This window comes from Notolepis coatsorum (genome assembly GCF_963971535.1).
Source record: "Notolepis coatsorum genome assembly, chromosome: 15".
Lineage (NCBI taxonomy): Eukaryota > Metazoa > Chordata > Actinopteri > Aulopiformes > Paralepididae > Notolepis > Notolepis coatsorum.
The window spans coordinates 26,925,932-26,948,994 of record NC_140179.1 but is presented as its reverse complement, the minus strand read 5'-3'; the positions used below and the strand labels follow the sequence as shown (position 1 = coordinate 26,948,994).

The 23,063-nt window shown below is 46.7% G+C and overlaps 1 protein-coding gene across 3 annotated transcripts in view; it reads right to left on the bottom strand.

Annotated features, from left to right (window-relative positions):
• Window positions 1–18,489: 18,489 nt before the first annotated feature.
• Window positions 18,490–23,063, bottom strand: part of tmtc1 (transmembrane O-mannosyltransferase targeting cadherins 1) — a 128,666-nt gene continuing 124,092 nt past the window's right edge. For all 3 annotated transcript variants that reach the window (XM_084330647.1, XM_084330649.1, XM_084330648.1), the window contains exons 18-19: window positions 21,229–21,306; window positions 18,490–20,841 (exon numbers count right to left, since the gene is read on the bottom strand). In XM_084330647.1, the coding sequence (XP_084186773.1) occupies window positions 20,716–20,841; window positions 21,229–21,306 (204 nt within the window). In that variant the 3' untranslated portion in view covers window positions 18,490–20,715. The remainder of the gene's footprint in view (window positions 20,842–21,228; window positions 21,307–23,063) is intronic.

Below are 23,063 nucleotides of genomic sequence, written 5' to 3'. Positions count from 1 at the left end.
TCTACTAACAGTAAACGCGGTAAAACTAGAAAGTAAAAGTATGTCTAACCCCAACGCCCAGACTACCCCGACCATAGAGGCCCCTACGGGCTCTAATGTAACTGACCAAGTTCACGGTGGGGACCAGTGGGAACCAGACATGACTTCACACCCCGCCAGTACTGAAGAAGTAGTCCCCGATGAGTCCCGGGAGGAATACAACGCTACCGAGAGAGAACTCGGCACGGAAGAAGACGGGGAGAGCACCGTGGAGATAGAACTCCAAGGCTCCGCAAGGAGTACCCTGAGGGAAGGCTCCCCTATACAACCGCCTTCTCCCAGCAAGGCAGAGAGGACCCTACAGCAGGCCTTCCTCATCAGCCTGAACGCCGCTGCTGAACGCGACCGACTGCAGATCCAGCAGCGAAGCGAACACGAGCAGATACGTCTAGAAATAAGACGCATTCAGATGGAAGAGAATGTGGCCCGAGAACGAGCCGGTGCTCAACGGGACGCAGCGCGCGACAGACAGCAGTCGCAACTAATAGAACAGCTGATCAGACGGACAACACCCTCTCCCTCCGCCAGAGGCTCCAGGAACTCGTCTAGACACACCTCCAGGGCGGCATCCCCTAGCCGAGTAAACAACCCTGAACTTGACCAACAGACGAGGTCTATACCCCCCACAGACCACCTCCCCCCACCGGTCCAAGCGAGACCTAGCAACCGGGAAGGAGCAGCATATCCTGTGGAGAGGCTAAACCAGAGACTACAAGCACTGGATGACCTAACTGAAGACGAAGAGGAAGAGGAGGAGAACCACGCCCGAAGACAGCACAGTACTCTACCGGACCAGGAGGCCCGGTACAGCCCAGGCTATACTCCCGCGGAGCTGCGCTACAGACCCCCGACTCTATACCCGGGTGAGCACGACGCACGACCCGCACCGAGGAACAGCACCTGGACAAGCGGGCCATGGTACACTGCCGGTACCAGCCCATACCAAGGAGCGGGAGGAGACTCGCCTAGGAGGCCTCTCCCCCAACGCTCGCCGATGTATCCACAGTCAGCGTCATACATTGGCACGCCTATGGTACCCGACTTCACCCAAGAGAACCGGGCCCAGTATACAGAACTCTGCATGTGTCTGGAGACCATGTTGGTGGATGTATTGGATGAACGCCACAAATACGCCATCCTACTGAAGCACTTAAAGGTACCCCGCGCACATAATATAGCGCTCGCCTACGCGACTTCCACCACCCCATACACAGCAGCGCTGGTAGCATTGGACCAGAGGTATGGGCGCATATGGGATTACGTGATCCAGGAGATCCGACACATCGACCGCTTACCCCCAGCAATAGACAATCGAGCACTGGACGACCTGTCCATCAGAGTGCAGTCCCTGGTAGGGATGTTGGGAGCGCAAAGAGAGAAGGGGAGGCATGAACTTTACGCCAACTCAAATGTGGAAAGGATCCTGGAGAAGCTGCCGCCCGCTCGTCAGGAGCGCTTTAGGCGGCAGAGGGACCACAGAGACCCGAATGGCCCCGAACCGAACCTCCTCGATCTAGCAGACTTCCTGGCGAGAGAAGTCAGCAGCCTACGGCTAGATACATTCGGACGGAGCACCCCTGGCTCCAGAGAAGGAACCAGACGACTAAATGATGGAAGAAGATCGGTGACTGTGATGCACCAATCGGAGTCAGTACCGAGCAGCAGGAGCCACAGTACCCCCTCCAGAACGGAGAAGTGGAAGATAGTGTGCCCCTACTGTGAGAAAGAACACTGGCTAGCGCAATGTGACTCCTTCCCCAAGCTGAACGCGGAGGAAGCAGGTCAATGGATAAAGTCCAACAAGCGCTGTTTTCGCTGTGCGCGCTCACACATGGCAGCCGAATGCCGCTTAAAGAAAAGGTGCACCAAGTGCGATGGAGCCCATCTGGACATACTTCACGACAGTAACAGACGGCGCCCTTCACCGGCACCATCCAGCCGCAAAGCGAGCGTCATGTACATCGATCCCGCCAGCAGCAGTGGAGCCCGAGTACTCCTAAAAGTAGTGCGTGTGACACTAAGCTACCAGAATAAAGTCCTGGACACTTACGCCGTCCTCGATGACGGGTCAGAGAAGACCCTGCTACTCGCCTCCGCTGCGGCCCAGCTAGGGCTGCGGGGAAGCGAAACCCAAATGACAATTCGGACAATAAGACGAGATTTGAAGACGATAAAGGGCGAGAATGTCTCATTCTCTATCGCAGCAAGCGGCCAGCCTGAGCGACGGTACCAGATTGCAGACGCTTTCACCAGCCAAGAAATAGGACTGTCGCGGTACACATACCCCGTCGCCAAGCTGATGGAGAAATATGCACATCTGCGCAAGTTACCGATCCCGCTCATAGACAATGCTATGCCGACCCTGTTGATAGGCTCCGACCATGCAGACCTCATTGTCCCGATAGACCGGGTTCATACCGGACCCCGAGGCTGTCCTGCAGCAGTCGAGACCCGTTTGGGATGGACTCTCCAAGGCCCGCTCGCCAAATCTCTCAACCGAAGTACAGCCACTAGATGTCTCCACTCCCGAGTCACAGAGGGAGAAACCGCACTCCTGCAACACGTAGAGCGGCTATGGACCTTGGAACAAATGCCCTTTAAGAACGGAAAGAAAGACATTCGCTCTAAAGATGACATTTACGCCATTCACCTCCTCGAGACAGGGACCAAGAGAGTCCCGGTCAACGGCGTGTTGAGATACGCCACGCCACTCCTGCGGCGAGAAGGAATGCCTACTTTCCACGCCAAGACAGACGCCACAGAACGGTACCTGCTGAACACAGAGCGGCGCTTAGCCAAGAACCCCGCCCAAGAGAGTGTATACCGCGCTGAGATTGAGAAGCTCATCACAGCGGGACACGTCACAAAGATGGACATTAAAGAGGCTGACCAGACCACTGAATCGTGGTACGTGCCCCACCACAAGGTCCATCACAACGGTAAAGACCGCATAGTATTTAACTGCAGCTACCAGATCGGATCCCAAAATCTGAATAAAGAGTTACTGCCCGGTCCCACACTCGGCCCCTCCCTACTCGGCGTTCTACTCCGCTTCCGCCAGGAAAAGGTGGCCATCAGCGGGGACATTAAAGGAATGTTCCTGCAGGTGAGATTAGTAGAGGCGGACAAGCCCCTGTTACGGTTCCTATGGAGAGAGAAGCCAGGAGATGAGCACCCAGCCATCTACCAATGGGAAGTCCTCCCCTTCGGAACGACGTGCAGCCCCTGCTGTGCGACATTTGCACTACAGAAACATGTAGCAGAGGACCCAGCAGCGGACGAAGAGGTCCGACACAGCGTAAAGAACAGCTTCTACGTAGACAACTGTCTACAAAGCCTTTCAACCCAGGAAGAAGCCGAGGCTCTCCTGATTAAACTCCGCGCCTCATTGATCAAAGGCGGCTTTGATCTCAGGCAGTGGGCCAGCAGCGATCCGCAAGTACTGCGCAGCCTCTCCTCCGAGGACAAGGCAGCCAGCAGCGAGACCTGGATGGCTACAATCCCGGGAGAAGCCCAGGAGATGACCCTGGGATTGGTGTGGCGATTCAAAACAGATTCGCTTCACTACAGACACAAGCCCCTGACTACGGAGCAGGGAAGGCCGGCGGCGGCGCCGACCACCAGACGGAGTGTGTACACAACACTCGCCCGACAATATGACCCGCTAGGATGTATTCTACCGTACACCACCAGGGCAAAAATGATTGTACGAGCATTGTGGGACAAGGACCAGGGCTGGGACGACCCCATTCCCGCACACCTTGCATCCACCTGGAGAGAGTGGGAGATGGAGCTCCACTCACTCCCAGGCGTTAATATGCGCCGAAGCTACTTCCCACCCACGGTGAGGCCAGAGACATGTAAAATGGACTTACACGTCTTCAGTGACGCCTCAGAGGTCGCATACGGATCAGTAGCCTACTTGCGGGCCCAAGACCAGGGGGGAGAGATCTACACAGCATTTGTCCTCGCCCGCTCGAGAATAGCCCCACGCAAGCAACAGTCTATCCCACGTCTAGAGCTCTGCGCAGCCCTAGCCGGAGCGCACCTAGCCACGCTCATCCAACGTGAGCTCACCATACCGGTGTCTAGAACAATCCTGTGGTCAGATTCCACGACGGTACTCGCCTGGATCAAATCGGACTCATGCAAGTACAAAGTCTTCGTGGGAGTCAGAGTCACCGAGATTCAAGACTTAACCGAAGAGTTAACCGGAGAAACAGAGTGGCGCTACGTTGATACAAAACAGAACCCAGCTGACGTCATCACCCGGGGGATGCCCCTGGATGACCTCACCCGTCGCAATGTCTACAGTGACGGCCCCGCATTCCTAAGACTCCCGGAAGGACAGTGGCCCACGCCTATCCCGAGGGAAGCAAGTCCAGAGGAGGTGGAAAATAAGAAGTCTGTGTTCTGTGGATTGAGCACCGTAGCCTCCACCGACCCTAACATAGACGATTGCACGTCCATAGAGAGTGCACAACAAAGAACATTCCTGCGGTACCACCCGGAGTGCAAGTCCCCCGCTGATATGTCAGCAGCTAACTACGAGGAAGCAGAATTGCTTCTACTGCAGCGAGCCCAGAGAGACTCGTTCCCCGATGAATTGGCCTGTCTACAGGGAGGAAAGCCCGTCCCATCCGACAGCAGATTAATTCACCTGGCCCCCGAGAGCGACGCTCATACCCTCATCAGAGTGGGTGGTCGCCTACGCAGAGCCCCCAATCTACCGGATGACATTAAATACCCGATCGTATTGAACTCTAAGCCCCTCGGCTACGTCTCCAGTGATGTGGCAGATATCGACCCTGTTACCCCCAACACACTCCTGATGGGGCGGCTAGATCCTGCATTACCCCAGACAATGTACCGGCCTGAAGAAGCGAACGGCCGACGAATGTGGAGGTACAGCCAAGTATTAGCCGACAAGTTTTGGAACAGTTTCCTACTGCACTACCTACCGTCTCTACAGACCCGCCAGAAGTGGGTAAAGGAGAGAGACAATTTGACAGAAGGAACAGTCGTCATGATTATTGATCAATCACTGCCCAGAGCTATGTGGCCGGCCGGCCGCGTAAGCAAAGTGATCACCGGTGCCGACGGCAAGGTCCGAGCAGCTGAAGTGCTCGTCCAGGGTCGCACTTACACCCGTCCCGTGGCAAGGCTCATAGAACTGCCTCGACTCCCAGACACAATCGATGATGACCATGACCCTACAACCCTATGACTTTGTGAAGTTGACTGACCCCTACAGCAAACCCTTATGTGTAAATAGACAACGCGATTAATCTGTCTCTGTTTAACTGATTAGGTCTGGGACCTATTCAGGGGGTGGCTGTTGTGAAGGGCCAGATTAAACCGAATATATATATATTTATTTATATATATATATTTAATTGTATTTGTATATTCTCTAATATTCCCTGATATCCTTGATTGATTGATTGAAAAGTTTATTAACAGATTGCAGAATGGGTACAGTACAGTACATCTCAATACATACAATTGTTAAGGGGATGCAGACCAGAGAAAGACTTTCGTCTTGTTTCCACCAGGGTCCCCCATTTTCAATTCATCATAACATATATGACATACATGACATACAGATAGACAGTACTGCTACATCTATACATTTATGACATATCAGATTTGCAAATACAGTACTGTTTGTGATACAAAAGTGTCCAGAAAAGGAGTGTATATACATTTGGCGTAGAAACTGTACATTGGAGGAGGTTGGTGGGGTGGGGTTGGGTGGGTTGGGTGAGGGCTGTACATTGGAGGTGGGGGGGGGGGGGGGGTTGGGTAGGGGACACACACACATTTTACACTGTACATTGGAATGTTGACAAAGCCTTACTTGGTCATTTACTGTACAACTAGGTTAGGACATTTGTAGGGGCCAGTTTCGAATTGCAGTCTCACGTAGGTGTTTTTTGAGAGTGTTTTTGAAGGTGGGTAGTGATTCACATTCCTTTACAGCTTTAGGCAGGGCGTTCCACATTGATGTGGCATAATTGCGAAACGTGTTTAGTCCCTTGTTTGAGCCGAATCTGGGTTTTACATGATTTGTGGAGCTCCCTCTGGTGTTGTGATCGTGGTATTCACTGACCTTTGGGAAGTATTTTGACATGTACATGGGTACCTTGGTCGCATAGTGTATCTTGTAGACCAGGCCCATTGCAAGTTGCTGTACTCTGTCGTCTACTCTAAGCCATCCTAGGTTGTCAAAGTGGGCAGGGGTGAGGTGGGTTCTAGGAGTCAGGTCAAGTAGTAGTCTGACTAGCTTGTTTTGAGATGTTTGTAATTTGTTTTTTAGTGCCTTTGAGGTGCTTTGGTACCATGAGGTGCAAGCATAGTCGTAGTACCCTTGAATGAGTGCTCCTGCTAGAGTCTTCAGGGTATTCTTGTTTACCAGAGAGGAGATCCGGTACAAGAATCGCGTTCGTTGGTTGACTTTTTTTATTACATTGGATGCCATTTTGTCACAGGAAAGATTAGCCTCTAGGATGGAACCCAGGTAGGTAATTTCATCTTTCCTTGTGATAATATTGTCACCCACTGTAACCGAGAAGCCGTCGGTCTTGCTGAGTTTGTTATTTGAACCGAAGAGAATGGACTCTGTTTTGCCCATGTGTAATGATAGTTTGTTGTCGGCGAGCCATATGCAGATTTTGCCTAGTTCCGAGCTGAGGGCTTTTTCAACCTGTAACTTGTTCTTGTCAGAGACCAGCAGGGCTGAGTCGTCCGCAAACAGGAACAAGTTGCAGTCACAAGCTGACGACATGTCATTTGCATAAATTAGGAATAGTAGCGGTCCTAGTATGCTTCCTTGTGGAACACCACAGCTCACTGTGAGGGGGGGGGATAGGGTACCGTTTACTTCCACCATCTGTTCCCTCCCCTCCAGGTAGGATTGTATCCAGCTCACTGATAAACTATCAAAACCAATTGCTTTTAGCTTGTCAATCAGAATGGTGTGATTGACAGTGTCGAAGGCCTTTTGTAGGTCCAGCATGACCATGCCGCAGTATTTGCCCGCGTCCACCTCTTGTTTGATGTGGTCGTTCAAGTAGAGAAGGCATGTGTCAGTGGAGTGGGATGTTCTGAAGCCAGATTGGAATTCGTAGATTAGATTTTTTTCCGCGAGGTACTTTTCGATCTGTATATTCCTTGTACAATATGCATTGAATATCCATTCTAGCCTACTGAACATCCCATAATAGTCTCCATTCTACTATTGGTCGAGACCTTGGTGCCAGGCTGCCATACCCCTCAGACCCAGTTCAAACGTACCGCTCCACATGTACGAACAAGTCCTAGTTCCGCGTAGGAATCTGGCTACCGCACCACTAATGGGACTATTTGTTCATAGTGCGTATATATACTGCGCTACTAAAGTAGGACTTTCTTTTCAGTCCAGTTTCTTACCCTCCAATAGAGTCACAGACGTAAAGCCTCCCCGCGACGCCACGTGTGGGAGTAAGGCCAAGTTCGCCTACCATCGGTATTGAGACATCGTGTATATTAATATTTGAATAGTCATATTTGGCACTATATCGTCGAGTTGGACGTAGTCTATTAAGCTAATAATAGTCTGTTAATATATAGTGCTTCGTGCGGTGAGAATACTACCGTAGTCAGTACCCCATCGTTTCGGGCAGAGAACTGGCTGCTTACCCAGGGTGGTTGACCCCATGTGAAGCTGCACCCGAGGAGCCCCAGAGCCGACGAGCGAGTGGACCTGTATACCGGATTATTCTACCGACGACAGCCCGCCTTCCCAGGCACGGATTATGCTTTGTATACTTTGATTATTCCATGGATAAAGACCCCCGACACTGCCGTGTGTTGGAACCCCCCCCCCTGGAGAGGACGCAAGGTGAGGAGACGCTCTGCAAGACGAGGTCGCTTCACGTCTCTCCCCCGTGGACCGGAGAGAGCCGGCCCACAAAGAGTCCACCTGCTTTCATCTGTGGTCCAAGGATCGCCGGCGCATTGAACGGCACTACAGTGGGTTCACCTGGGATACCCTTGGCCGGACGAGGCAGCCGGATTCTACCCCCCCCCCCCTCCTACTCCTGTCGGCTTACAAGCGACCGGATTAACCCCCTCTAGTGTATCTAGTATATAATCATTAAAGTATCATTGCTGTTATTCCTTAACTATTCCAGGTCGTATGTTTACCACCTGCGCCTTCAGAGATTGGACATTCTCTATTGATATACCGACGAATACTCTTTGCCATAAAAGTGCATACTATTTCAATTCATAAATGTAATTAAGTGATTAAGTGCTTGTTCTACACACCATCGCTGTGTAGAAATAAAGACCTGTTTCGACTTCGTACATTTGTGTTGGATCCGTTTCATCTACGTGAGAGTGTTTATGATAATATATTTATGCCGTGTACTGGGTGGCCGAATATTAAGTACAAAGGTAGTGGTAGTAAGTATCATATCTAGTAATACAGTCAGGGAATTGTACCCCTCAGTTACAGGTAGTGATGCAGAAAGCAGCTGAGAACAGTTTGATCTTACACCAGATGGATGTGAAGACAGCCTACCTGCACGCACCCATAGATAGGGAGATATATATGGAACAACCTGAAGGTTATGAGAAGAAAGGAGAGAAGCGTGTAAGCTAGAAAAATCCATTTACGGCCTGAAACAGTCTGGGCGAAATTGGAACGAGATGCTTCATACATGTCTCATTGAAGATCACTTCCTACAGAACCCAGTAGACCGCTGTGTTTACTCAAGGGAGTCAAAAGAGTCAGGAAAAGTGATAATTGTCATTTGGGTGGATGATTTGATCATCGCAGCAGACAACACTAGAAACCTATAGCAGGTGAAAGGTATGCTCTCAGATTCAAAATGAAAGACCTAGGCAGGTTAAAGCATTTTCTAGGCATGGACTTCGAACAGTCTGCCAGTTGTGTAAAAATATCCCAGAAGAGATATGTGGAGAAGATCCTGAAACGTTTTGACATGCAAGAATGTAGGACAAGGGAAACACCATGTGATCAAAAACTAGACTACCAAGAGGATGCTCAGAAACTGACAGATGTAAAAATTTACAGAGAAGCTGTAGGTAGCCTCATTTATTTGACAACATGTACTCGCCCTGACCTATGTTTTGTAGTGAGTAAATTGTCACAGCATTTTGCTGACCCCACAGAGGAGCACTGGATTACAGCAAAACATGTTTTTCGTTATCTCAAAGGTACAGCAGATAAACAGCTTTGTTTCAGAGAGAGCAGCGAGGGCTTAGGGCTTAAAGCCTACAGTGATGCAGATTGGGCGGCAGACGCCACTGACAGAAGAAGTACCACAGGGTATTGTGTGAGTTTGAACACAGACAGCTCACTGGTTTTGTGGAAAACAAAGAAACAGCCCACAGTGGCACTGTCAACTTGTGAAGCCAAATACATGGCTCTAGCTATGACAATACAGGAATGTATTTATCTAGAACAACTGCTCGAAGGAATGGATTCCTATGTATATAAGAAAACTGTTGTTTATGAAGACAACCAGGGAACCATTGCAATTGCTAGAAACCCTGTGCCGACAGAGGTGTAAACATGCGGATATAAAATATAATTTCATCAGATCTGTCATCAGGGAAGAAAGGATGACACTTGTTTTTTTTTTTATCCACTTTTTCTCCCATTTTCTCCCATCCCAATTTCGTATCATCCAATTCAACCCTCCCCTGTCACGGACGCTGTTTCTTGCCTCCCACAAGCCGGCTGCAATGTGGACTAAGTCATACATAGCACAAGTCCCCTCCGGTACTTGAGGTAACAGCAGTCGCATCTTTTCACCTGTGCAGCTCCATCTCTCAGTGGCGAGGAGTAACGCATGGGAGGCTCACGCTGCCCCCGACACTTCCTGATTCTACTGCGCAGGCGCACCAACCGACCTGTAGGAGTCTCTGTCCACAACGCCCGATCCCCACCCATCAGTTTCCCACCCCCTAATACGGCCAATGTGTATTAGTACGGACGACCAGCTAAACTGAAAGCAAATGTGGAGCGCTGGGCTCGAACTGACGAGCCCAGCGTCTCCAGCATTTCGTGGCGAGCGCCTTGCCCACTACGCCACGTAGCCGCCCTAGGATGACACTTGTTTATTGTCCTACAGACGACATGGTAGCAGACGCTATGACAAAGCCTGTCTCCAAACTGAAATTGAGAAGATTTGCAGAGGTCATGTTTGGTGTGTACATATTGCCTGTTATGTAATATTGACTGCCATTATTCTTTTTGATGTTCTGAACTGTATTATTTTCCTTAAAAGATGTTTTTGGAAAAGTTGTACAGTATACAAGACAACCATAAGTGGGAGTGTTGAAGTTAGATGTTGTGTATGATTGCATGTAACTGTCTAACTGTTTCCACAAGAGGGCGCTATAGGCGTAGCTATTGTAGCTGACGCCAGGTGAGAAGTATAAAAGGAGATGTTACCTCCCCCTTCACTCTCTTCCTCCGTCGCTCTCACAAGAGAAGGACTCATGTGTACTATTGGGTGCAATGTGAAATAAACCACGCCAAAGGCTAAAGAGAAACCTTGTTGTCATGAACACATTATTGTCACTCCATAGCTGACTCTGTCAACATGCTTGTTGTGAACTAGACTTCTGCAACCGAGTGGATTTGAAGGATCCACAGTCAGCCGCATTAACCAGCTGAGCTAAAGGGTCAGATCTGTTAGCAGGTGCTGGTTGACTCCGACTCATCAGTAGTTTACAGTTCTATTGCCCATACGATGTAATAATGATGTAATGATGGTGGTGACGATGACGATGATGATGACTGATAAGAAGAGTATGCAGGGCTTTTGGGTTTTACCTTTCACTTCACTTCTCGGTGTTTGGTCGTCTTTCCTGGCAGGTGATGCCCTCCTCTCTTCCAGCTCTCTGCCCTCATTCACCTCTCTCATCCACCCCTCCCTCTCTCATCCACCCCACCCTCTATCCACCACCTCTCCCTCTCTCTCCCACCTCTCCCTTTCTCCCCCTCTCCCCCACCACTCCCTCCTCCACCCCTCCCTATCTCCACCCCTCCACCCCTCCCTTCTCTTCCCTTACCGTGATGTCTGGACTGGGGACATGGGAGATGTGTGTCTGCAGGTCAGGCAGCTTGTTCTTGTGATCCGAGCTGCCCTCTGCCTCCCTGCTCCCCTACTGAGCCACTTCACTGGCCAACAATTATGAGCTGCTCTAATGAGCCGTGTGCGTGTGTGTGTGTGTGTGTGTGTGTGTGTGTGTGTGTGTGTGACACTGTGTGTGACACTGTGTGTGTGTGTCACTGTGTGTGTGTGTGTGTGTGTGTGTGTGTGTGTGTGTGTGTGTGTGTGTGTGTGTGTGTGTGTGTGTGTGTGTGTGTGTGTGTGTGTGTGTGTGTGTGTGTGTGTGTGTGTGTGTGTCTTGCAGGAGTGCCAGTCACGGTTAGCAGTAACGTCTATCTGTATGTCATGTATGTCATATCCTGATTAATTGAAAATGGGGGACCCTGATGTAAACAAGACGAAAGTCTTTCTCTGGTCTGCATCCCCTTAACAATTGTGTGTATTGAGCTGTACTGTATTGTACCCATTCTGTTAATAAAGTTTTCAATCAATCAATCAATCAATCAATCAGCAAGCAGCATGTCAGTGTGTGTTGCTCCACTCATTGGGGACCTGGCTGCTACAGGTTCCATGACCCTGCTGCTGACACATATTACCACCAGCCTCAGGCTCACACTGCTGGAGACATAGTTTTGTCAAGGGGTACAACTAACGACTCAGCTAATGATGCCACATGCTACTGTGGGATAATGATCCCCTCCCCCCCTCAAACAATCTCCCAGTCATGTTCCAACCCCCCACCCCCCTCCCATTACCCTCCCCCATCCATTCAACCTTCCGTCTCTCAGCTTCAACCCTATCCAGCCCCCAACCCATGTTTCCCCCCCCCCCCCCTTCATTGACTCCTCCAATGGTTGGTCACACATTTTCTTGTCCTCACTGTTCCTATAGTTTTGTTTTAATTAGTGACTCATGATTTTATCCAAATTATTTTATTCTGCTTTTTCTATCTGGTTTCACTGTTTTTTTTAACTGCTGTCTGTTGTTGTTGTCATTTATTTCTGTTTTGTTTTATTGTGTTTTTTATATTAAGCTGTAGTGTAAAGCACCCTGTGCATTCGTGCTGTGAAGGGTGCTATATAAATAAAAGTCATTCATTCATTCAATCCAATCGTCTCTCTCACCTGGACACACCCATCTTCTATACAATTTAGTCATTTAGCTGACGCTTTTATCCAAAGCGACTTACAGATTGAATCCACACAGAAGAGGTGTTTGCGGACGACTCAGCCCTGCTGGTCTCTGACAAGAACAAGTTACAGGTTGAAAAAACCCTCAGCTCGGAACTAGGCAAAATCTGCATATGGCTCGTTGATAACAAACTATCATTATACATGGACAAAACAGAGTCCATTCTCTTTGGTTCAAATAACAAACTCAGCAAGACCGACGGCTTCTCAGTTACAGTGGGTGACAATATTGTCACAAGGAAAGATGAAATTACCTACCTGGGTTCCATCCTAGAGGCTAATCTTTCCTGTGACAAAATGGCATCCAATGTAATAAAAAAAAAGTCAACCAACGAACTCGATTCTTGTACCGGATCTCCTCTCTGGTAAACAAGAATACCCTGAAGACTCTGGCATGTCGTGGAATATATTATCATGTCATTATAGACAGCTTGACTGGTTCACTCTGACCAGCTATGTAATGTGTGTGTGTCTCTTTAAGAGACTCCAAAATACCAACATCTCCCCAGCCATAGCAAGGTTGTTGTTGCTTCCCGTGACTGGGAACCATTTTTATTTACCTTCATCATCATATCTGACAACTGTGTATTTAATATACGTCTGACCAGAGCTCTTCGTCACTTTATGGCCAGATGCTACTGTGTGAACATGTTGTCTCCGACTGTAAACTGAACTTTCATTTTGTGGCCACAGATGAAATAAACTTTCCTATTATTAATAATGACTCAGAATGATTTGTAAACGGCTCATCGTTTTGTCCTTTAATATTTCCCATTACAGGCAGGAGCACTCATTCAAGGGTACTACGACTATGCTTGCACCTCATGGTACCAAAGCACCTCAAAGGCACTAAAAACAAAATTACCAACATCTCAAAACAAACTGGTCAGACTACTGCTTGACCTTACTCCTAGAACCCACCTCACCCCTGCCCACTTTGACAACCTAGGATGGCTTAGAGTAGACGACAGAGTACAGCAACTTGCAATGGGCCTGGTCTACAAGATACACTACATGACCAAGGTACCCATGTACATGTCAAAATACTTATAAAGGTCAGTGAATACCACGATCACAACACCAGAGGGAGCTCCACAAATCATGTTAAACCTAGATTCGGCTCAAACAAGGGACTAAACACGATTCGCAATTATGCCACATCAATGTGGAACGCCCTACCCAAAGCTGTAAAGGAATGTGAATCACTTTTCAAAACCACTCTCAAAGAACACCTACGGGAGACTGCAATTCGAAACTGGCCCCTGCAAATGTCCTAACCCAACCCCCTCCAATGTACAGTAAATGACCAAGTATGGCTTTGTCAATATTCCAATGTACAGTTTTGCTTGTACAGTGTACAGTGTCCCCCACCCACCTACCCAACCTCCTCCAATGTACAGTTTCTACGTCAAATGTATATACTCTCTTTTCTGGACTCTTTTTGTATCACAAACAGTACTGTATTTGCAAATCTGGTATGTCATAAATGTATAGATGTAGCAGTACTGTCTATCTGTATGTCATGTATGTCATATGTTATGATGAATTGAAAATGGGGGACCCTGATGTAAACAAGACGAAAGTCTTTCTCTGGTCTGCATCCCCTTAACAATTGTATGTATTGAGCTGTACTGTACCCATTCTGCAATCTGTTAATAAAGTTTTCAATCAATCAATTTCAATCAGCAATAACTACCACCAATTTTCTAGGCTGGCCGGGCATCATCATCTCAACTAACCTAGAAAAGACACCCAGTAACAATTGGCACTAGTTTGAGGAGAAATAGGTGAATGCATTTCTTAAATTATTTCAGAATAATGTATTGAACTAATTCAAGAATTTTTTCTATGACTATATAGATCAGCGTTTCCCCTGTCTCAAGGAGCCCGTTATGAGAGCCCGTTTTGCCCGGTCACTCGAGCCAATTCTCCTGGGTTGTAAGTTAAATAAACTTATTTAACTACGTCTACATTTTGTCTGAGTACATCCTTACTCATGTTATATTCCTCTCTACACACTACTGTAGCACTAACCGAAGACGCCAAAACTGCTACCTTGAACTGAAACCTTTGTGTATTTGACATGTACTGTGTGTACGCGAGTGTTAGGCAGTAACATGTTACTTAGTAACGCATTACTGTAATGTTATTACTTTCCCAGTAACGAGTAAAGTAAGGCTATACAATTTCCAAAAATATTTATTATATTATATTATCAATATTTTTATATTACAGTTACTAATCTCAGTTACATCGTTGCCAGAATGCAGTGTGCTTTATTTGTCCTCCTATAACGTTAGATTACGTTTATCAGGCAAGCGATACCGGAGTCTCATGGCAAGCACAGAGAGACTCAGAAGAAGCTTCTATCCCCCAGGCCATCAGGATGCTCAATGCTAAATGACAATAACACTATGTAACAAACCATCAAATACACACACAGCACACACATCCACACACTCACTTTAAACAAACAACTCACTGCAGCACCCACTTTAGACACCTAACACACTTTATATTTATTGGTAAAGAATTTGCACTACAACCCACACATCATCACACCTTACTGTAAATTGTACCTAAATTGTACCTCATCTTATTTCTGCATTGTACTGTATAGTATATTGTATTGTAACTCAGTTACTTTTCTACTCTGCATTGTATATTGTATATATTGAACACTTTTGTCTACGTACTTGACTTCTATTTTATACTTATTATACTTATTTTATACTTATTTATTTTTATCTAGCACAATCTCTGGAGCAAAACAGAAGGAAGCATTTTTTTTTTATATAAAAGTATTCAGTATTTTTGTATGACAACTAATAAAGAAACTTATACATGCTCCTTGTTAGATGACGTGTGCGAGAGGGCTTGTGGTCCCCCTAGAAACTGACGTTAGGTCTACGGAAGCCCAAGTAATGACTGTGTTATTAGTGTTAATTGACTCTGGGATTGAAGAAGTCCATATAAATGAGCAAGTAATGAATGTGTTTATTGATGCTTGCGGAAGTCCCAGTCTCAGGGAGAGACAATTGAATAGATCAGCTGTGCTTTGGAACCGTCAAGTGCGCTGCCATTCACTCTCTCAAACACCCGACGTCCGCCCCTTCCTACAGAGATGGCTGACCAGGAAGCCCTACTTAACACCTCCATGACCACTGGAAACTATAAAAGAAGGAAAAGTCATCACGTCAGAATAAGAGCATTCTATGCTCTGCTTGGTGCCAGACTTTGGGTGCCAGTTCTAAATTTAAAACATACAAGCTATCTGAGGAAATACACATCAACCAATATATCAAATGTTAGCTAGTTAACAATGCAACAAATTGCTGATGATTCTGACACCCGAGGTAATAACCTAATTTAAATGACGGGCCATAAACGAGGAGATGGCTGATCCCATTCAACTCAATCTCAGTCGAACTGAAAGTTTCCACACTTGACACCAATGTGCGTTCACGTACTACATGGTGACGTGATGACCTTCCTTCTTTTATAGGTTCCTTGCTGCTAAAGGAAGTAGGGAAGTTGAAGGAGAGTGCTACAGCCCACCCACGACAGAGATTATAGATCCCGATACAACGTGAGATTCCTTTGGTAAAAAGTTGAGTAGCCCTTAATTAAAAGAACACGCCAACATTTTGGGAAATGAGCTTATCGTCTTCTCCAGAGAGAGACAAGAAGATAGATACCAGTTTCCTCTCTGTGTGTTCAGTAGAAAGTTATCTGGCTGCACGTTAGATTAGCACAATGAATGGAAGCGGACATGGATGGTTAGCCCTAGGCATTGTCCAACTAACACCTCTCCCGAAGGCTAACGGGCACTGTCCGCTTCCATTCATTTGTGCTGTATACTAGTGTGGAAGCCATGCAAGGACAAGTCGACGGTAGTGCAGTTAATTCGAGCACTCAAGCCCGGGGTCTGCCTGGAAGCCCACGTTGTAAATTGGCCACATTTTAACAATGCAGTAGCGTCGGGGGATAGTCGTTTTCTTAGTTCACCCCTGATAGTGTACATTTTGTGTAACTGACTGTAAACCAGAACTGACTAGGTGTTTACAGCTGGGTAGGTACTGTCGGGGTAAGGTATCATTCTTTGCCAGGGCCTTCACCAGCTTGTGTGTGCAGTCGAAATGCAATGAAGCCAAGCCGGTGATGTTGGGTGACCAGAGCTGCAACGTTAAACTAGTTTTGACTAGTGGCTTTTCCTTTCCCCCCCCCCCCCAGTCTTAGCAGAGATAGAAACATCATTATTAGAGGACCTTGTTCAATTTAAAACTGCCGCTTTGAAATGTAAAAATCCACAGCCTTAGCGGTCATCTCTCAACATCAATATTAGAAGACCTTGCTGAGGATCCTGTGTGAGACACAGTTAAAGCTGGTCTAATAACCCATACATTTTCCCGAAGGAGCCGCCCTCCCTTAATTGGGCAGAAAATATTCCAACTAGCCCTTGAAAAGTAGTCTTTATGAGGAACTTTTAAAAGAAAGACGACAACTCAAAACAGCATTTAATAAAAAATACATCTTTATTTGAATGGTGCAAGTCACTCATTGCACTGGTCACTTATCCTTTTACCATAAATTATACATTCCACGTAAAATTCCATTCACAATCAATATTGAAAGCGACAAAAATATGTATATAAAAAAAAACAATGCAACAAGTAATGTTCAGCAGAAGATATGGTACGGCTGCAATATTCATAATCCAAGAGCATGAGTGGTTACACTAACCTTAGCTTATTATGCTTGCAGAGGGCTAGATATACAGCCTTATTCAGAGTTGTAAGTGGTCATTAATCAAGTCCCCTCTTTTAGACCGTTCAAAAGGTTTTCACATGTTTTTGTTCCTGGGATATCAGCATCAGACACCTTTTATGGTGAAAACCATGTTATCTCCAAATATTTAGTTAATAATTGAAAATGTGCATAGCTCTAAATGTTGTGAGAAAGTGTCACCACCCTAGTAACTTTGGTTAACTTCGAAACTCTAAAATAATTAAAAGTTTTTCCTTCAAGAGATGATTTTAAATGCCAGAAATTGAATTTGGTTGAATGAAGGATGCCTCTGCCATATATTATCCTCATAAAACAAAATTTAATGTTTTATTTGAGTCTTATTTGAATACTGTACTTGTGCTGTATAATGACAATCAATTTGAATCTAATCTAAAGCTTTAGAGACATTGCTCATATGGTTTGTTAGCAACGCCCCCCACCTCCTAGCGATCTTGGAAAAGCTCTAGTATGGGTCACGCGAGAGGCACTTAAGTGTGAAATATAAGTTAAGTTTTACCTTTTTTTTATCCACTTTTTCTCCTCTTTTTCTATTTTTTCTCCCATCCCAATTCCACTGTGCCAATTCTCCCCTCCCCTGTCTTGAATGTTGCTCGCATATGCCCCCCACTGGCCGGTTGTAGGGAGGATAGAAGCCTTGCATCACGTGTCCCCTCTGATACATGTGGAGGCAGCCTGTCACATCTTTTCACCTGCCAGCACGGACTCTCAGTGGCGAGGTCTAACGTGTGGGAGGCTCACACTACCCTCGCCATTTCCTGTCTCTGCTGTGCAGGCGTCCCCAACCGACCTGTAGGAGTCGCTGTCCACAACGTCCAGATTACCACCCATCGACTTCCACCCCCTAACTCTGCCGATTGAGTTAGTATGACGGCCGGCCCAAGCCGGAGGCAACGCCGACAGCCGGAGTCGAACCCAGTGTCTCTTGCGTTGGTGACGAGCGCAATGTCCGCTGCGCCACCCAGCCGCCTGTTAAGTTGTACCTTTATTAACCCTTTCACTTCCGCACAACAGCAGGTTAACCCTTTCACTACCACACTACAGATGGTTAACCCTTTACTATCACACTACCAACGGTTAGTAAAGGGTTAACCTTCTGTAGTGTGGCAGTGAAAGGGTTAAATCCCCTTGGGAAAATACGACCTCTGCATTTGACCCACCCTAACTATTTAGTAGCAGTGGGCAGCTACACAGTGTGGAGCCCGGGGAATAACTCCAGTTTTGATGCCAGTACCTCGGTCAAGGTACTGTATATACCTAGCATGCATGTCTTACCTGGCTAACCCGGAGGAACCCCCCCCCCCCCCCCCCCCCCACACACACACAGGGAGAACATGCAATCTCCACACAGAAAGGCCCCCTGCTTTGAACCCAGGACCTTCTTGCTGTGAGGTAACCGTGCTAACCACTGCCAAATGTGAAAGGTTTTTGATGCCAAATCACAGCATGGATTTTTCTGTGGTGTTCCTCAAGGTCTAGGTGTCATGTGTTAATGTGGTAGAATGTCTTTTGGTGCAGGAGGAAACCAGAGTACCCGGAGGAAACCCACGCAAACACGGGGAGAACATGCAAACTCGACACAGAAAGGCCCCCTGCTGGGGGTTTGAACCCAGGACCTTCTTGCTGTGAGGCAACAGCTTGACAGAGGACAGTTCGTTTTTCCTCCAGCTTTAGATGAGAGGACTGGTTTGAAGGCATACTGGGGTCGCAACAATCTTTCCAATGAGACAATTGCTTTTAATAACTTTATTTTTTATTTTTTTTACCTTTCTCTCTTTCCTCCCATCCACAAATTTAGTCGCTATGCCAATTCCCTTCCTGGTTGTTGCACGCATTGCCATACTGTCGATCTATCCTCCTCCTATACATGTGGAGTCGCCAGCCGCTTCTTTTCACCTGACAGCGAGGGGTTTCACTGGGAGAACGTAACGTGTGCAGAGGTTCACGCTATTTCCCCCAGATACCCTCCCTGCTGAACAGGCGCCCGACCGACCAGTGGGAGTCACTGTTTGCAACGACCAGGACTCGTACCCCACCGGCTTCCCACCCGCTAACACGGCCAATTATGTTCATAGGGACGACTGACCAAGCCGGATGTACCACTGACAGCTGGATTCGAACCCAGAGTCTCTGCGGTGGTAGGAGAGTCCTTAGACCCCTACACCACCCAACCACGCCATGAATCAATTTGATTATAAAACGTTATTAGAATGGTCGAATTGTCGCTCTTCTGCATCAGCATGGAATGATCAGTGCACGCCAGCCTTGCGAGCGAACGAACGCAGATCACAGGTCTCCACATTCAGCCCGCTTGCGTTCTACACGCAGCGCATGTGGTGGCATCACCACTCAGCTGTTGAGGCTGTGCGTAGCCTGCTGCGTGTTTCTGAAAGGTTTCTTTCACGTTGGAGATGCAAGGTTTTCACCAAACAGCACTAAACGCTCGTCAGTTGGGAATTAAATTATTTCACAGCATTGCTTTTTTAACTGTCCTGAGAGGGGGCTCGAAGACGAAAGAATCCTGAAGCTCAACTTGAAGTTAAAGGAACACGTCAACATTTTGGGAAATTAGCTTACCGTCGTCTCCAGAGAGAGACAAGAAGATAGATACCAGTTTCCTCTCTGTGCGTTCAGTAGAAAGCTATCTGGCTGCACGTTAGACTAGCTTAGCACAATGAATGGAAGCGGACATGACCGGTTAGCCTTCGGGAGAGGTGTTAGTTGGACAATGCCTAGGCTAACCGGCCAGAGAGGAAACTGGTATCTATCTTCTTGTCTCTCTCTGGAGAAGACGATAAGCTAATTTCCCAAAAGGTTGGCATGTTCTTTTAACATGGCAGACATGTTTATGTCCATTTAGAGTGCAGTGAATGTACAGAAGCCGTGTTTCTTATAATATAGTTTAAAGCTCCGACCTGAACCCACATTGTGTTGTAATGCATTTCTGTTGTATTTCAGAGTCAAAAGGTTTAACCGCTGTATAAAATTCAAAAAACATGTAATGTAAAGAAAATAATCATACCAAAGCTGCACCAAAATGATGATCTTCCTCAATGGCAGAATCGGGAATGATAAGCCAAAAATTTATTAAGTGCCACATTGGATATGAACTTAAATTCCAATGAAAGTGAACAACAAAATGTCCAAAAGCGACAAGTGTGTTTCTTAAAGCTGACGCAGGCAGGGTGATGTCTGGAGCTCCTAAGTCCTTTCAGGAGAATCCAACGTGCAACACGCTCCGGTTCAGTCCTTTTTTGCTGGGTCTTCACTTCCACCCGTCAGGGACCCATCTCCATCTGCTTACCCCAGGATAGGCTTCTCCACCCTGGCTTGACCAGTGTCCTTCTCCCCCTCAGCTCCAGGAGACCCAGTCTGCCTCCTTCTACCCTGCAGCCCTGTTATATTGACTAGTCTCTCATGTTCTCAAGCAGGCAGCCTGACTAAGAACCAGGTCTGTTTTGTACCGAGTGGCTGCTGCTTGGGGCTCCAGGGGCCTCGCTCCCCAGATCCATGCCCACGATGGTGCAGTGTGTGTGGGCCTTGGTGGTCTAAGCTCCCCCGATGGGCCTCCTCACCAGCCGGTCCAGCTTGGCCAGGTTCTCCTTCAGGAGTTTAGAACCAGGGCTGAGGAGAAGGGCTCTCTGGTAATACATCTTGGCTGCAGCGTAGTCTCCCTGCGCGCACACACACACACACACACACAGACACACACACACACACACACACAAGTGAAGTGAAGTGTTACATTATTAATTAATATTAGCAGCATGGGGAGGGGGGAGGGGAGGTACAGACAGGATTTTTCTTTTTTAATAGAACATAATAATAATAATAATAATAATAATAATAATAATAATAATAATAATAATAATAATAATAATAATAATAATAATAATAATAATAATAATAATAATAATAATAATAATAATAATAATAATAGAATGGCAATACACTATAGACAATGTACACACATGTATACAAAGTATACTAAATACACACACTATGTGCTCTCTGCAGCGTAATAACATACATTTATACATGAATTCATTGATGATCGCTACCTTCATATGTTGGATCCCTCCCATGTTCATCCAGGCCTGTGATTGGTCAGGTTTGAGTTCCACAGCGAGCTGGTAACTCTATTGGAAGAGAGAGACACTGAGGTGAATTTAATGTCATAGTATCAAACCATCGCTACAGGGCAGGAGGTATTATGCGGTGCACAGAAGTTAGTAGGAAGCTCTGATCGACTCAGGGCTTGGCTTTCCGTGTTCGGGAGACTCATGTGCACAAAAACCAAATGATTAGGGATGTTCGATATTGGCTTTTTTACCGATATACCGATATTGTCCAACTCTTAATTTCCGATACCGATATAAAACCGATACGGATATATGCTGGGTTTCCCCCCCCCAAAAAACTGAATAATTTCAGGTAATTAACATTACTTATTACATGGCATTTTAAAATTCGCCAAAATGCTTGATTGTGATTAGTCAATAGAGCTCCGTTGCCCCTAGCAGCGGTAAATTATTTCTCGATAATTCACAGCTGCTAGGGGCAACGCGCAATAATGACCGCTGTTAGGGGCAACGGATCGCTATTGACCAATCACAATCAAGCATTTTGATCGCAGTCACGAAAGGGGCTAAGCTTTACCATATGCACAGCTGCACTGCATCAGGTGCAATCAAGCCCACACACCTGCCGACGCCAGAGGAGCAACAGAACAACCGCGTCTGCATTTGATCTCGTCTTGTCGATGGTGTAAAACGAATTACGTATATTGTTAGTAAGTTAGCCCTGTAATAAGCGGGATAATGTATAGCTATACTCGGTCATTGTTGCAAAATAATTGACCTTCACTGCGTTTAGAACACCTCGGCGCGGCGCCTCTGTGTTCCAGAACGCAGTGTCGGTCAATTATTTTGCGATGATACATTATCCCTTACATAACCCTTGTCATGGAATTAACACAACATTATGCATACTTTTCACAATAAATAAAATAAGAATTTGTTCTTACTTGCTTGCCTCTGTAAATAAAGGTTAAATAAAAAATGAATACAAATTAAAAAATGTATCTTTTGAAAACAGATACAGATAATTTCCGATATTACATTTTAATGCCAATATCAGCCGATAATATCGGTAGGCCGATAATATCGGACATCCCTACTAATTATGATCATGTCTCTACCACAACGACAGCCTGAGCTCTGAGTGAATTACGCGAAGGGGAGCAAAGTCTTTATTATATGCCTGATGAGTCTTTATGCTACGGAGATATACAGTACACTTAAAATTTTTCCATGTAACATCTCCAGTTTCTCTTTCTTCATCTTTCTTTTCTGTTCTCCCAGCTGTTAACAAACTGTTATGCTACCCGGGCGCCTGAATTCTTTCCCCAATACATTTCCAGTTCCGTGTTCGCCTTCTGCGCTCTGATTGGCCACTGACGTTTCTGGTCATGTGACATGTGCGCCCAATCGTGTGACGGCAAGTTCTTTCGACGGTTAAGCTTAGGCACTCTTTCGAAGTTGGTTAAGGTTAGAGTTTGTCTTCGAGCAGGGCGATAGAACACCAGCCCTGATTCCAAACTCTAACCTTAACCAACTTCGAAAGAGTCGCCTAAGCTTAACCAGTGATAAACTAGGCGTTAGGTAGTTTGCAGGCTGTTAGACCCGGAAATGGGCAAAGACACAGCTCGTCACGTGATTTGGCGCACATGTCGCATGCCCAGAAACGTCAGTGGCCAATCAGATCGCCGAACGCGCACGCGGAACTGGAAATGTATTGGGGAAAGAATAGACGCTACCTGGCTAGCAAGCTGCACCCAGCATGCCATTCAACGGTGTAACAGTTAATAGGGTCCCCTCTCAATACACTAAATAAA